At 38.9% G+C, this 15,613-nt stretch overlaps 1 protein-coding gene across 2 annotated transcripts in view; it reads right to left on the bottom strand.

Annotated features, from left to right (window-relative positions):
* Nucleotides 1-1,563: 1,563 nt before the first annotated feature.
* Nucleotides 1,564-15,613, bottom strand: part of PEX7 (peroxisomal biogenesis factor 7) — a 49,562-nt gene continuing 35,512 nt past the window's right edge. The window contains exons 9-11 of one of the 2 annotated variants that reach the window (XM_076333685.1): nt 15,258-15,357; nt 13,541-13,592; nt 4,112-4,192 (exon numbers count right to left, since the gene is read on the bottom strand). In XM_076333685.1, coding sequence (XP_076189800.1) covers nt 13,548-13,592; nt 15,258-15,357 — 145 coding nt within the window. In that variant the 3' untranslated portion in view covers nt 4,112-4,192; nt 13,541-13,547. Of the gene's footprint in view, nt 4,193-13,540; nt 13,593-15,257; nt 15,358-15,613 lie in introns of both variants that reach the window. The other variant, XM_076333684.1, reaches the window with a different exon arrangement.

The raw sequence follows: 15,613 nt of genomic DNA, 5'->3' as shown, positions 1-15,613 counted from the left end.
AAATGCCTCTTAAACACTGATAGGCCTGGGGCATCAACCACCTCTCTAGGAAGCCTGTTCCAGTGTTTGACCACCCTCCCGTTAAAGAAGTGCTTCCTGATGTCCAGTCTAAACCTCCCTTGGTGCAGCTTTGAACCATTCCCACGTGTCTATCGCTGGATACCAGGGAGAAGAGATCAGCACCTCCCTCTCCCCTTCCCCTCCTCAGGAAGCTGTAGAGGGCAATGAGGTCGCCCCTCAGCCTCCTTTTCTCCAAACTAGACAAGCCCAAAGTCCTTAGCTGCTCCTTATAGGACATTCCTTCCAGCCCTTTCACCAGCTTTGTTGCCCTCCTCCAGACACGTTCAAGGACCTTCACATCCTTCACAAATTGTGGGGCCCAGAACTGCACACAGTATTCAAGGTGAGGCTGCACCAATGCTAAATTTGGGAACTCAAGCATCCGTATCTCAAGTACCATATCCTCTCTCTTGGGACTCACCTGTGTTGCCAGGCCAGCTTCTCTTGCAACATCTCTCATGGTGCTCCTAATTTTAGTCTTGCCTATACACAGCAAGGAGGGGGTGAAGGGGAAGGTGCTGTCCCTTGCCAAACCACCCCCTTCTCAACATGGATTCAGGCCAGGCACAGTACTAGTCTCCCACTGTCTCTCCACCACTCCACACTCAGAAAAGACAAGTTCTCCGGCACTTCATTGGGAAGGAATTGGATGAAGCAACACAGGGACATCATTTGAGGTAACACTGCAGCGAAGGTACTTCCCTCGCACTAGCTGTTCTTGTGGCCAGAGACAGCAGCGGGTGCTCAGTTCGTAAGTTGACTCAGTTACAAAATTTTGTCCTAGCAGTGGGACACAGATCATAGTAATGAATAGCTCTGTGGTTCCTTACAGTAATGAGATGATTATGATGCCTTAACTCTAATCCTTTGATGCAAATCATGCTCAGCTCTGCATTTCACCTAGGTACAATGACATGGGCGAGAGGAAAAAAACCATGTGGAGCAAATTGGTGTCAAATTCTGAAGGGCAACATTTTTTTAAATGGTTTCTTGGATGAAAAAGGTAAAGATCTATATAAAATGTTTAATGGACAGTTTGCTTTAATTATGGTCTAATGCAACCATGAGATATATAGGCAAAACGTTGTGCAGAGTTGTATCCATTCCCCATCACATGACCCTAAGCACATTCCAAACTGAGCAGTACTACTGAAAGGCTTAGTACACCCATGTCTGTGCAGCAAAATTTGAGGCCAGCACTGTACTTGGCTAGAAGTCATCACTGACACGTAGTCTGCACAAGCAGACACAAAGAATCATTTAGAATAGCCTTCCTTTATCAAAATGCAGACCTGACGGGACATACAGCTAGGCAAAGTTGCATAAAGTATGGTCTCTAAAAGCACAAAGGAAAAATGCGACTGTCGCCCAGTATTCGTACAAGACATAAACCATGATTACGATACTCTTTACTTATAAGATACTCTCAGTGTCTTTCACTGCATTTACTTTTTGATCAATATTTCTTAATTGGGGAAGTGAATATAAGAGTGTAGCCAAAGATACTGTGTGCAATTTATTTAATAGCATTGTAGAACAGCAAATCCATTCCTTTAGAACACGATTATCAGTATGTTTCTTGAACCAAGGAGAAACCTATGGGCTCCCATAAACCAAAATCTTCCGCAGGAGCAAGTTCAAAGTAGAACACATTACATCTTTAAGACTGTTGTCATTAAAGGCCTGTTCCAGATCAGAAGTTAGTATTATGGTCATAAAATAAAAAGTATTTCTTTAAAACAATTATAGCAACCATTCCCTGAGAATTAAGAATCAGCAACCATTGCCAGATTGGTTTTTCTGTTACAGTGCAGAAATGTTACAGCACATTCTCTCCATTCAAAGATCATGCAGGAAGATAAAGGCCACAGTTTTTATTTACTATGTGCATCTTCTGGATGCGCTCATTTTTCAAGAGAATTAAATCCAGATGCAGCAACCCTCAGCACTGAAGCTAACCAGGACATGAGGGGAGAGAAGGCAGTTAAGAAAAGGTTTAATCCACATGTTGAGTGTGCGTGTTCAGAATTCCGTGGTTTTTTTCCCGTGCTAGGTTTTCTGAATTTGCCCTTCCAACTGATAGGCAGCTATGGCAGCATTCGGGAATATCCCCCTCCCTCCCTCACCCCAGAAACACGCATATAAAATATATACCCACCACCAAAATGTTCCACTCACTCAGACATGTAACTTGTAGTCTAAGCAGAAAAGGGAAATAAAGCAGAAGAGTGGAGTAACTATTACGGTTGAAATAATCAATTTTAATGCCTAAAATTAGATTTTATGGCCCATGGTATTGCTGAAAGCTGTATGCAGCACAGCTTTATCATTGCATCATTCCTCAGCACACAGCATTAAAGTGCAGTAAACATTTGGAATTTGGTGCAACACACTGTTAACAAAAATCTATACTTTTTGTCATTAATTCAGCTCGAGAAGATGGCATTCTGGGTCAGTTTGCACTGACTCAGAAAAACAGAAGACCTTATCAAGATCCAAATTCTCATGTTGAAGAGGTTTCTTTCTTTCTTGCCCTAACACCAAATCGATATATGCAGGTAGCCACGGGGAGATACGCAAGTTCCCTGGCTCTTTCTCCAAGAAAGCACAATCATTCTTTCCTTGCAACTTGCAAGTCTTTGCTCCGCTGAATTCTTTCTTTCATTTCTTCAAAGCATCCAGCAGTATCTGGCAGTGTCTGCTATTGCTTGATATATGAGTGGTGCAACCCAGAAGTGTTGTTAACAGGAGACTATGAAAACCCAACCAAAGATCTGCAAATAGTCTTTTGATGGTAAAGACTGATGATACGGGGTAACAGCAGAAATGAGAAAGTTTTAAGAAGGTAAAAAAATAAAAAAAGGCTAGCAGGAAACCAGGAGAGAAGCCTAACATGTACCAGTGAGAATGGCAGGAGTATCACAGTTGGATCCTGAAAGAGTATTCAAAGGAGACTGGAGAAGCATAAAAACTGAATGCCTCTACTTGCTGGTATTTTCATCTGAGTTTTTCTGGGGCATGTGGGCTGAGGAGTCAAAGTGGGCACGCAAAGTACTCAACCTACCTATAACATGTTGGGCATATTCTTCTGAGTATAATAGCTTGGCCGCACTGGATCTGCTATGCTTATGCCACACAGTTAATCCGCATGTATGTAGGTTCAACTGGTCTGGACATCAGCTCTCACTTTGGCCAGGCTGTCAGAGGTCCAGAAACACTGAATATATGACCATATTCCTCTTCTATCTCTTGGAAAAACTTTCTAAGTGAAAATAGAAGACAAGTCTAATAAAAAAGATGGTTGCCCTATCTCTAAATCTTGGAGATTGTGATCCAATTAGTGTTGTATATATTTAATTTTTTCCTAAGCATTTTCTCTACCATGAGAGTATCTTTCTGCATGACTTCATCAACTGTTTTACTCAAGGAGATCTAAGGGGAAAAAAAGTATGAAAATAATCTTTACCATCATTGTGAAGCGACCATCAAAAAGGTTAAATGAATCAGCTGGCTATAAACTATGACATTTACTGTCTATGAAGAGTATTTGTCATATTGCACAAGAAAATAATGCAACGTGAGTCACAGCAAAACATATAAATGCATCTGAGTGATACAAACCTCAGTTGACATTACAGTACTTTACAGTGAAAAGCCACTTTTTTTCCTTTCTTTTCTACAGTGAGATTATCTCAAAATACACTGCCAGTTACTTTTATTCTTTATAAGGATCAAGAAGATTCAGGCCTCTGCTCTCATCATTAGCCAGACAGACGACAAAATTGCGTTGGTGACTCTACTGTAAAGACACCAGCTCATACCTGCTACGGCCACTCTTTGGCCATTCAGTAGCTGTTGAACGTTTTGCTGGCTCAAGTATTACCTGTACAGTAAACCAAGCCCTAAAATCTCCACATGCTTAAGTGCACAACACTCTGTTCAAGCAGAGCTTTACTTAAAAAGAGACACTAAGATCAGTGACACAGGTGACACTTTAGCACAAGTCTGGTAGTGGGGGAAGAGAGAAAGGCTCCTGGTGTGTCAGATCATCTTCACTTTCTCTCTAGACAGGAACTGCGAGACAGGATGGCGTATAGATCTTGACTAGTTCGTCCCAAGCACAGTCCACCACCTACAAAGCAAACAAAATCTATTTAGATCCTTCATTAGCGTCATTTTTACAAAAAACAAAAGAAACTTAGAAGAAATTAATGCATACTGTGGAGTTAATGCTGGTTGGTACTCTGATTTACAATGCTTTAAAATTATATAATAACGCAGTTGGTTTTGTTTTTAAAACTTCGTCTTAACTTTACTGAGGTGCAAGAAAATGAACAATCTCCTATTTTTCATGCTCCCATGAGGAAAACGGGGAAACCTTTGGGTTTCAACTGATTGTTCCAAATAGGCTAAAGAACATAACTGAGAATGAAATGAAGGAAGGACACACAAAAGTCCAGACCTTGTGGTGGTGCTTCTCTTTACAGGGTCTCAGGACCCTTTTACCATGACATCTAATCACTTCATGACCAAATCTGAACAACTTTCTTATACTTGCAGGTAGGGAAAATTGTTACAGACATTTTCCTAATGGAGAGCTGAGGAATGGAAAAACAAAGAAGTTGACCAAAATGACGCAGGAAGTTTCTTGAAGAATTAAGCCAGAACTTCAGTCTCACAATGATAAGCTACGAGATCACTATATTGTCTTTTGTTTAGAAGAGAGATGTCTATTTGCTGAGCATTGAGAATTGCGGGGGTGGTGGTGTTGCTTCAAGCACTACCCAGTCCCCACTAGTCTGATGAGAAGTGATGCCACTTGTGCCAATGGCATCTTATAAACACAGCGACTGACTGCAATATAACTGAAACTTTTCTGAATTGCAAGTCCCAAGCTCTATTCTAGATGCAGGTTTGAACCTAAAATCACAAAACCAGAAGGTTAACCTAATTCTATAGCATTAAAAGATTTTAATAAATAACAAGATTCCACAGAAGACGACTTTAGGTCTTTAGATCATTCTTTAGAATGCTTTAGGTTTGAAATTGGTTTGATAATTCACTTCAGAGTCTGTAACAAAGTGAAAGGGTTAACCACACTGACAGTTACTCAAGTAGATGACCTATAATACGTATTCACAAGATACTGTGGGAGACAAGAACTAAGGCAAAGGGAAGAGGAAAGAAGAGAGCTAAAGATAAAAAGCTGATGAGCCCCACAAATATATGCCAGTAAATCTGGCTGAATCCATCTTGCATTATCTTTACAATGTCCTTTCCAGTTGGGATCACAAAGGATACAGTATTGGATCCTCTGCACAACAAGCTTCCTTCTGCTGCAGACTGCAATTCCTGTTCTCTTCTAGAGCCAGAATGAACAGCTGCACACCAAAAATTTGGAAATCCAACTTCAATATTTGATTTCAGACTATAATTAGCCCATTTTGTGTTTACTATGCTGCACTATTATTCATTTTTATTGCTTCCTTAGCTGGTTCTACTTAGTTATTTGAAGTGCTTTCCACATACATCTAAATGGATCAAAAAAATCTCTTGACAACGTGTCTGTCTATTCATACGACATAATAGAGCTTTGTGTAATATAATGTTCTGCTGCATTGCAGTCCCCCAAATCATACCAAAAAGAAAATCTGAGTTCTCCACTAAACGCTATGTAGAAACTGGCAATCACATAAAACAGTTTTTTTTAATATTCTCCACAGCTCTGTTCAATATCTGTATTTCTATAGGCAACACTTTCTACTTTCATAAAGAAACAAGAAACAGAGATAACATTTGGAAAAAATCCCATGGGAATTCCCACCTGGTATCAATGTAATTAGCATCCTTGAAGTAGCCTTTGAACAAATATAGTTACAGAACCATTTAATCTAGCAACACTAAAAATAAACAGGGGATATTAAAAGGGAGTTTGAAAAGGATCATGTGCGGTAATTTGCCCAACTCATTGACTTAATGATAGCACGTGAAAGATGAAAACATAACCAGCAAACAAAAGGAAAATAAAAGCTACAGCAAATAACAGTGCATCATGTTCTCCTGTGCCGCAGGAAGTCTATAATGGAATACTGATATCAGAAACCTTCATGGAAATACACATGCAAAGAACAGCAAACAGGTATGTATGGGAAACTGGGACACTACAGCATGGAACAGCATTACAAAATGCAATAGCATTTCCATTTCTCCATAATACTTTCTCCAAAATACAGTCAAGACTGTAAGAGAAAGGGGACAACTGTAAGCTAACAGTGCGGCAGCCAGCATTAACTGATGGACAGCTGCTACATGCCCCTTTGCCGTATCTCGTAGATTATCACTGCCTCAAATACAAATGACTAAAATGAACCCTGGGATGAAGAGAAGTGCCTGCTCATGCAGCTACTGCCATCAGTTTACAAAATGTCTTCTCCTTTCATTTCGCCTTTTTTCTTATGACCTGTCTTACACAATGGTCTTATGACCATTGTTTGCCTTTCCCCAGAAGAGGGGAACATAGGATATTGAATATAAGTGCTTTAAAAGTATTTAGAAATGTCAGTTCTCATGTAACATATGAACATTTTTAATACATACTTTAAAGCACTTTAGCCAATTTTTTTTAATAAACTAAATGCTACTTAATTTAAATATTAAAACAGCAGCAGGAATTCCATTGGGACGAGGGCTGATGCAGCAGTAAATAAATATGGCATTAAAAAAGCCACAAGTTCCTAGAGTTTATATTTTGATCAATGAGATGATGCTACAAACAGGTGGAGAAAATCATCCTGTGGTAGGATGAAGGACAAAGGAAAATTGAAAACGGACTCACACATTATTTGCATACCTGATAAAAGTCCTCGCCATTAGGAACATGAAGGCATGGAGGTTTGTCTTTCTGTGAAAGTGTCCACTGTCTTGGGGACAAATGTTACTCTCAGATTGAAACAAATCTCACTGATTTCAGTATTTAGAGGGTGCATGATTTACAATTTTTTTTTTTTGAGCTGACATGCAAACAGAGTAGAAGACAGTTTTATTTCAGTTGCAAAGAACTGTATAAATTATAATATACGATTGAATATTTGGACAACCGTATGCCATGCAATTTTCATTATCATTTAGGAATACTAAATTGCTCTTGTAACTATAGAATAAAATTCTACTATAGCAACTTTTAACTATCAGAAATTGCAGGGAAAAGGAGAATAACTAGAGCTTAATTGTAAAACAAGAATATGCTACCTTACACTGACTGGTAAATTACATCAAGAAATAATGCAAATAGAAAAAGCATTCTAAACCTGGTAGCTTGAATTATAAGTAAAGCTATACGGGACAAAGACAGTCTAACAAAATGACATATTTACTACTTGTCTCTAATGCTTTTATTTCAGCAGCAAAGTTGCAGTACTAGTGTATATGCTAGGCGTACTGTACTGCTATTACTGCAGAATAAACATCATGCCAAGTTATCTGCCAGTAGAGATTTAAGCAAGTCTATTTGAAGCACATAAAATGGGGATCACTGTATTTCCCTTCAAGTAAAGCCAAAAAGCAAGCAAACAAAAAACTGCAGTCATCACAGGAAGCTGATTGCGTGACTAGAAAATCATACTTTAACTCAAACGAAACAGCTATCCTGTATTTTATTATCCTTATCCCAGAGCGTAACAATATTTCCCACCAATTGATTTAATATTGACATCCATTCATTTATCAAAGCCATTTCCATTGACTCACTAACTGATTTACTCCTCTGACAGGCCCTCTGTTTCCTATTCATCACAATCATCTTGCTTTGCTATAGACTTAGACCTTTTCCAGCACCCGAGGGCAATCCATTCAGTCCAGTGCAATTACCTGCATGACATTCTGCCTCTTTACTGTTCAGCAGAAGCAAGAAAACAAGAGAAATCTCCCAAGTCAGTAACTAACTTTTTTTTCCAATATTTGAAGGCGTAATAAACCCCCAAGCCCTAACCAAGATTAAATACATTCAAAAGAACAACTAAAAACTTTGAGTTCAGTAACCCCTTTATTGAAGGGGTTCAATCAGAAGAAAGTACAGCCCGCTCCAGATTAGTATTTCTGGAAGTATCTTGGTGCCACTCAGCTTCCAGAGTGCTCATAATAAACCATAGGATAATACACAAATGTGTCTGAAAGTGACCCATTTTTCTTCTCAGCTTTTCTCCGTCCCATCCCATCCCATTTTCAAATAAAACTAGTAAGACCTGTCTTTTTTCTGTAGAAGACACAGTGGATAAAGTATTCAGTTCTTCACTTCCATTAATGTTGTGTTTCCCTTCCTCTTTTAGTTTCTTATCTTCTGCGACTTTTCATACAGAATTTAATGGTCTATTTATATCATTGTTACCTATTTTTGACGGATCCTGAGCATCCTCTGTAAGCGTGTGGGATGGAGATTAAGTGAAGATAAAGCAAGCTATTAGGTTTGCTACTCATCAAATTACTGTCACAGGTGATCATTAAAACTGGTTGGTTAAGCGCATAATGGATCATGTATGAGTTTAAATGCATTCAATACCTATTTTGTACTAGAAAATCCAAACCAGTGGTGTGGCCTTTTGTTTGGTCAACAGTTGCCGGGGGGGAACTGCACATGATGCCTACCTTTACACAAGAGTGAAAGTGATGGGAGTTTGTACATTAAAACTTTTTATTTTCAATGTGCAATAACACCAATCATTTTTTAATTTACTTTTGAAAAAAACACACACTGATTTAATTATTATTGCCAGTAAAGACAGAATAAAAGAAACTGTGGACCAGAAGTTCTTATAAAGATCTAGGTTCAAACTACAGTTATCAGAAACAGATGTTCCAAATACTGCTTAAGAAATCTGTTTCTTTAAGGAGAGAAAAGATAAAAGACTTAAGGGCCATTATTTTTCAGATTACAAAGATATGTCACAAAGAACTGATCTAAAAACCAGGGAGCTGTCTCAACATTTGTTTCATTGCTCTGACATGGGCAACAGAAAGATGACTTGGTAGTTGTGCTACACATTTCTAAATGCAAGTCTTCCGAGTGCGTATTTCATCAGTAAGATGTAAAGGAAATTGAGATGTGAGTTGCAGGTTAGACAGAAATCCTTGGAATCTCCACAGATTTTGTAGCAATTCCTCTGTACTCTACAGATAAGGGGAAAGACGTCTCCCCAGTCTTTCAAGAACTGTTTTTAATCGGTAAAGTCAATCACAAGTTCTGCAGAAGATACTTTAGAACTGCAAAATGCCTTTCTGTGCTGATACTAACCTTGGGGACCCCAAATGCAGTCAATTTACATGCAGTGAAACTGTGTTTTCTAATGACTCTATCCAATCTTCAAACTCATCCTTCAGCTCAGAGTTAAGCTAAGTTCCTTCCTTTTGGGATATAATCACAGATAATCATAGCCAAACAATGTTTTCAGTAACAGCTGCAATATCCTGTCAACTTCCATTGAGTTTCACTAGTACAATTCACTGGGACTTCTCAAACAGATTTATTGATCATGCAGAAAAGCAACAAAATCCACTACATTGACTAAAAGATGAGGCTTACAGAAGTAGCAAGTATTTGTAAGCCACTGGATCAAATACAATGCACAAGCAACACATTTATTGAGTAAGAAACTGCTGCCTCCCACCACTTTCCAGTACTTCAGAATCAAAAAAGTGCATTTTCCTCTCCGTACACTTGCAGCTTTTACAGAATTGCGATGCCTGACAGCAACCTTTCCAAACACCTTAGGATGAGACTTCTGCTGATAATGGCAAAGAGTGACCATTACTCATGAATGGCTAGCTTTGACTTACGCAGTGAAAGTTTAATCTTAACAGTTTGGGAAAGACATACAATAAGCACCCGTAAGAAATGTCACCTCCCTTTCCCCCCCTCCAACTCTGTAAAGGAGTTCAAATTGGTTTAACATTAGCAGCTGGTTAAATTTGCTCTTTCCACGCAAAAATCCACTCTGAAATTAAGTAAAAGAACAGATGCTGCAGGATCTTTTTATCTCAAAGGATCACTAACTGCGTAACTTTAGTAGCATCCTGGAGAAGGACCATAAGGAGAGATTAAAATGAAGTACAGATAGTGATACAATTATAGCGGTGTGATAGCCACAACAGCTGGGTGGAAGCTATCAGTTCCTTGACAATTAAGTGTCAAAGATAAGAGCAAGCGATCAAAAGAAAAAAGCAGAGAAAGTGTCTGTTTTTCTATACACTTCCACAAGAGGTAACTCCACTTTTATATGAAACAGTCAACATTTCTGGGCCTGTTGAGGGTGCACAATTAATTTAAATAAACAGCAAAATACATAGGAAGACAGCCTCACTAAAGACATCTTCTGCATTTATATTTAGGTGTACTGGTTAAGCCAACTTCAGCAGCCCCTCTCCTGTCTGCTGTGTTGGCATAGCTAACGTGGCACATTGCACAAGCTGCACATAGAAAACAGGTAGCAGAACAAACCTGTACACCGAAACTTGACAGATGATTAAAAATTTCTCCATAAAGCTGGAAGAATTTAGAACTAGATTTCAATTACCTTCAGGGGATGCAGCTCAAGTGTATACAGTTTGGCTACGACCTCCCTCCAACTAGTAAGAAATTACAGCTTTTAAAATTTTAGTGATACCGATGCCATAAGAAAAGTCATGATACCATCAGTACAGCAATGATTCATGGCATCAACAGACCGATGCTACAAAGCAGGCACCTCTGCTCAGTTCTAACTGCCTCTGGCCAGGTGGAAGGAAGGAGCAGACTGTGGTATGGCACAACATGCTGGTGATACCCCGCAGCTTTACGGAGAAGCAAGCAGAGGTTCAGGGAAGCTGGATCACAAGGACAGTGTAACACAGAGCACAAGACTACTTTCATGGGTGCTGCACTGCTATTATCACTACCTCCGTATTATTTGGTATCATGTGTGTGTATTGCTGTATCACCTCTCACCATCTCCAAATGCAATACAGAAGAATTGTGGCCAGGCCCTTTCTTGCATCAATACATCCCAGAGCTCCAGGTGCTTTGAAGAAATAAGAGAAACCAGTTTTATATGAACTCATCTACTCTGGGGGAATATTTACACAAGGAGGTGCAGCCACACAGAGGGCTAGAGAAAACAAGTTTGCCTCCCAAACTATGTTGACACAAACAGCTATTTAGACAGCTAGCTGCCCATTTTTGGTATCATTACCATACAGACACACACAACCACAGTAAAAGAAAATCATAAGTGATCACTATTTGTGTTGTACATAAGTTATTCTAAAACCTAGACTTTAATACACATTCAGATAACAGATGGTTTTGGACTAGAGAACTGACATTTAGTTTATCCTGATTTGGTGCAGAGCAATTTTAATTTCCAAAGGGAGCACCTCAGTATTGTATATCGTTGAAGTCCTGTTCTGATTTGGCATGTCACGGACGTCTAATGTGCTCTTCACATATGAAGTGTTCTAAGCCACTACACCACTTGCCACCACTTCCATTGAAAATCACGTATCCTTGCAATTTAGGAATGTCATCGTTCATAGCGTAAAAGTACAGAGGTGAGGTATAGGCTGAGAAAGGTTTTCAGACAAAATTCAGAGCTTCAGTTTTTCTTACATTTGTGTTAAGCAAAATACAGCTTTAGAACTATAACAGAAAGGGGTGGGTATTTTTGTCCACGATTTAAAGAAATTCATGGTACATACATGTTTTCTATTCTTTATATACTTATTGAAATAATATCAGAATCAAGACAAGAAGAAGTGAATGTTCACAGTATCTGTACTTTTTATCTGCGTTATTGATGGATTAATTTAAAATTAATTCATGACTGCCATATCACATTCAACCTACAACAGAAGAACAAAGCTGCTTTTAAATAAAGCTGCACAAATAATACCAAAAGAAGTTATGGTCATGCTTACATGCTGCAGGTAAGCACAGCAAAATCCCAGTAAGAGCTAGGCTTAAAGGAGTATTGTATTTTAATTCATCAGAACATTCACAGATCACATACAGGGAAAGTAAATATCAGGATAGAAATAAGAAATCCGATGAGCTACAGAGTACAATTCCAATATATGGTCTAGCATTATCAGCCCCTAGTGAGGAATAGTATATAGCTGATTACCATTTTTATATTCTCTACATACATCCCATGCCTATCCAGCGTATATATACAGAAAGGAGCAAGCTTTAATTGTTTTTCTTATCCCAAAACTTTGGAAAGAACTATCATGTCTGGTTTAAAAAACTGCACACTCTTAATACTGCTAAGGTAAATGGATTTGTTCAGTTCTTAATACTGTACACCATTACAAATTCAAAAGATTTTTGGTGCTTAGGGTCTTGTCACTGTTCTTGTGCGTGCCAAAGCTACTTTGGCTGAAAGCTGGAGCTGGGAGCATTTCCTCCTAGACAACCTGCCTTGCAGGCTCTCACATCAGCACTTGCAGTTTAACAGAGAAATACCCTGAATATCATGAGGATCATTTCTGTTAATGCTTTGCACTGTAAAATGCACATTTTTCTATGCACCCGAAAGTTTGTTAGTTGTCTGAAATTGCTGTGAACCTGACACCAACATTATGGCGAAAAAAAACCCCAAACCAAACAACAGTTGATTTTATTAAAATGCAAAGCTTTCAACAAATACTTTACGTAGAGGCAGATACCTCAAAATAGATATCAGAATCTTAATTAAGCACACAGGAGTTTTCTGTGTCATCTAGCTAATACTTACCTTCACAACCTGGGACCCATTCCTTAGAACCCGATTTCTCTCCCACATGTTGCCTCCCCTTAGCAGGATACTGTACAAGAACCAGCTTGCCTGCATGTACCTACTCCCTGTCTGTGGATTCTGTTCAAAGCTCAATCAGTTCTGCACGAATGTCTTCTAATTCCTAGATCAGATATTTAATCACAGTATCTATTTTGAACACTTTTTCAAAAGTACAGACTGGTTTTTCCTTGACATGTAAAAGATACTTCAAAAATGCTGAAGTACATTGGGCAAAGGCAAAGAAAATACCATCCGGCTAGACAACAAAAATATCATTAAGAACAAAAGCAAAGGTTGATGACCAGAATGGTACTTAATTTGACTATAAATGAATAGCTTGTCCATTATGAATAAATTACCCTGCATGGAGGACGCAAAACAGTTCAAATCTCAAGTTGTAACTCCTTGTTACAGGGAAAGGCTGCAAGTGCTTATACTGGAAACAACTATTCAGTAAGCGTTCATTCTTTATCTTGTAGTTACAGTTTAATTCTATCACAGGTTTTTAAACTTCTTTTAAAAACCAGAATGTTTACATTTTGCATTGCTGTGATATCCAACCCTCACAATACATTAAATCAACTCAACAGAAAAAAACAGAGGAATATCAAAGCTGTTGCAGATGCCAAACTTCTGTCTGGAAGGCACACTGGCAGGCAGCTTATATGGATACGTACCCCAGATTTACAGATTTTGTGCATTAAGTCCAACATCGGACTTGTAGGATTTCTGTGTGGAAAAAAAAATACCTGGATGCACCGATGTCCTAATGTAGATGGCTATGCACACCACCATTTTCCTTTTTCCAACATAAAAGTGCACGTGCAGCTGTTTGCTTTCAATTCATTATCTATCATCAATGAGCATTTACTTGGCCTTGTTCCAAAAAGGCTATTCCATACATTACAGTTACAAAAGAAAGAACATCCACATAGCAGCAACTCCAAGTTTGACAGATAAATCATACAAAAAGTAGTCATATCTAGCCAGACAGAAACCCCATGCACTGAGACCCATTCTGTAACACACAGGGCTCTCTGCAACAGGCTTATAATCAAGATGTAATCACATCCTCAATACAAAACGAAGAAAAATCTTCTCACCTCATTCAGATCCATGGCAAAACCCACACCAATTTCATGGAAAGCTAAACTGGGCTCAGAGCATGCAGTGATTTAGCACTGTAAGGCCCTAATGTACTACGCTCTGCTTGCTGCTCCCTCTGGACCCAATTCAGCCAGAATCATACCTATGCACTCACTTGGGATGAAGTTATAATTCCCAGCAACTGGCCTTTAAGCTATTCTTGCCCTGCCCCGATGAAAAACAACCTGAAACTTGAGAAATTTTTTTCAGCCTTCCAAATTCCCCTATGTGGTTCACAGCATGGCCTTGTGAACAGTTACTGCAGCACCTCTGAGGCAACAGCATTAAGGGAACAAGCAACCAGGCAGGAACAAGCTAGCATTTGGCTAGAATGGTATTTTGCCAAACTGACACCTTTCTCCTGTGTCCTTTTATCAGTAGCAGAAATTACGATGGGTTTGGTTTTTTGCTTTGTCCAATCAAAATTTCAACGCAGATGTTACAAGTCATTTTTATCGGGGTAAAAAATTAATTTCACTGTGAATTAGAAAGGAACCTGGATGCAAATGATAAATGTGGCACATTAAATAGTGCATTAGTTACAGTTAACTCAGTGACAGTGATTTCTGTGTGAAAGCTATAGGCTTTCTCGTTTTAAAGCAAATAATTAGCTTTAGTTTTTCTGCCTTTCTTGCCTGAAAAAACAGTTCATACTACAAACAACAATCCCTCTGTTCACAAAACAGAAACAATTGTAGCAACAGAAGCAGAGGAGAATCCCACCACAACCAGTACGTAAATAAGTGCCCCTGATAAAATAGGTTCCACTCATTCACGTCAATAGTTGAGGGTTTTAAAATTCTAACTACATATTAAGCCTCTTCTAGTGCTACAAATATTATGACAAACCAGGTCTAGGTATCATGTGTGACACTACCAATGTTTAACTTGACATTCTAAGTAGATGGAAGAAAGCTCTGTATCTCAGCTTGGCATTCTAGGCCCTTCTCTATTACTCTTCCTTCTGAAACAAAACTGTCTTATTTTCCTTGAGCTCACCATGGCTTTCAGCTATCTGATTTTGCAATCCTGTCTGTCCTGCCCTCCTCTCCTACCCAACGCAAGTAACTGCTTTACAAACAAAAATGGACCTGAAGTGAGGTTTATTTAATAAGCATTCAGACAGACTCACTTCCAGAAGCCTTCTGCAATCTGGTGGCTGTTATTCAGGATCTGAGTCCTGCAGTCCAGCCATGACCACAGTGGCTGTAACAGGCAAAGGAAAAGTAAATTCATCCCAGCCCTTACCTGACCACGGTTGTGAAGACTTAAATCCAGTCCACATGTAAATTCAGTATGATGCTCAACTGTTTCCAGCAAAGGGTTAGGCTTGGAAAAGTCCCAGAATCTATAGAGGGAAGGAGGGAGGAAGAGAGGGGGGAAAAAAAATTAAACAAACTACAATTAAAGTAATTGAAAGGCCATTTCAAAAATATAATGCAAGATATTGACAAATCTGTTGCTGCCAGGGTATTTAAAAAAGCAAACTCATCCACTTAGGAAACACAACAAATCATATTCCTGCAAAGCCATCTGCTGATTTGCATAAATTAAACCCCACTGGGCAAAACCATCTTTGTCTCCTGATGCAGAAATGGAGATCA

This window comes from Aptenodytes patagonicus, chromosome 3 (genome assembly GCF_965638725.1).
Source record: "Aptenodytes patagonicus chromosome 3, bAptPat1.pri.cur, whole genome shotgun sequence".
Taxonomy (NCBI): Eukaryota; Metazoa; Chordata; class Aves; order Sphenisciformes; family Spheniscidae; genus Aptenodytes; species Aptenodytes patagonicus.
This window is presented reverse-complemented; position numbering and strand designations above follow the sequence as displayed.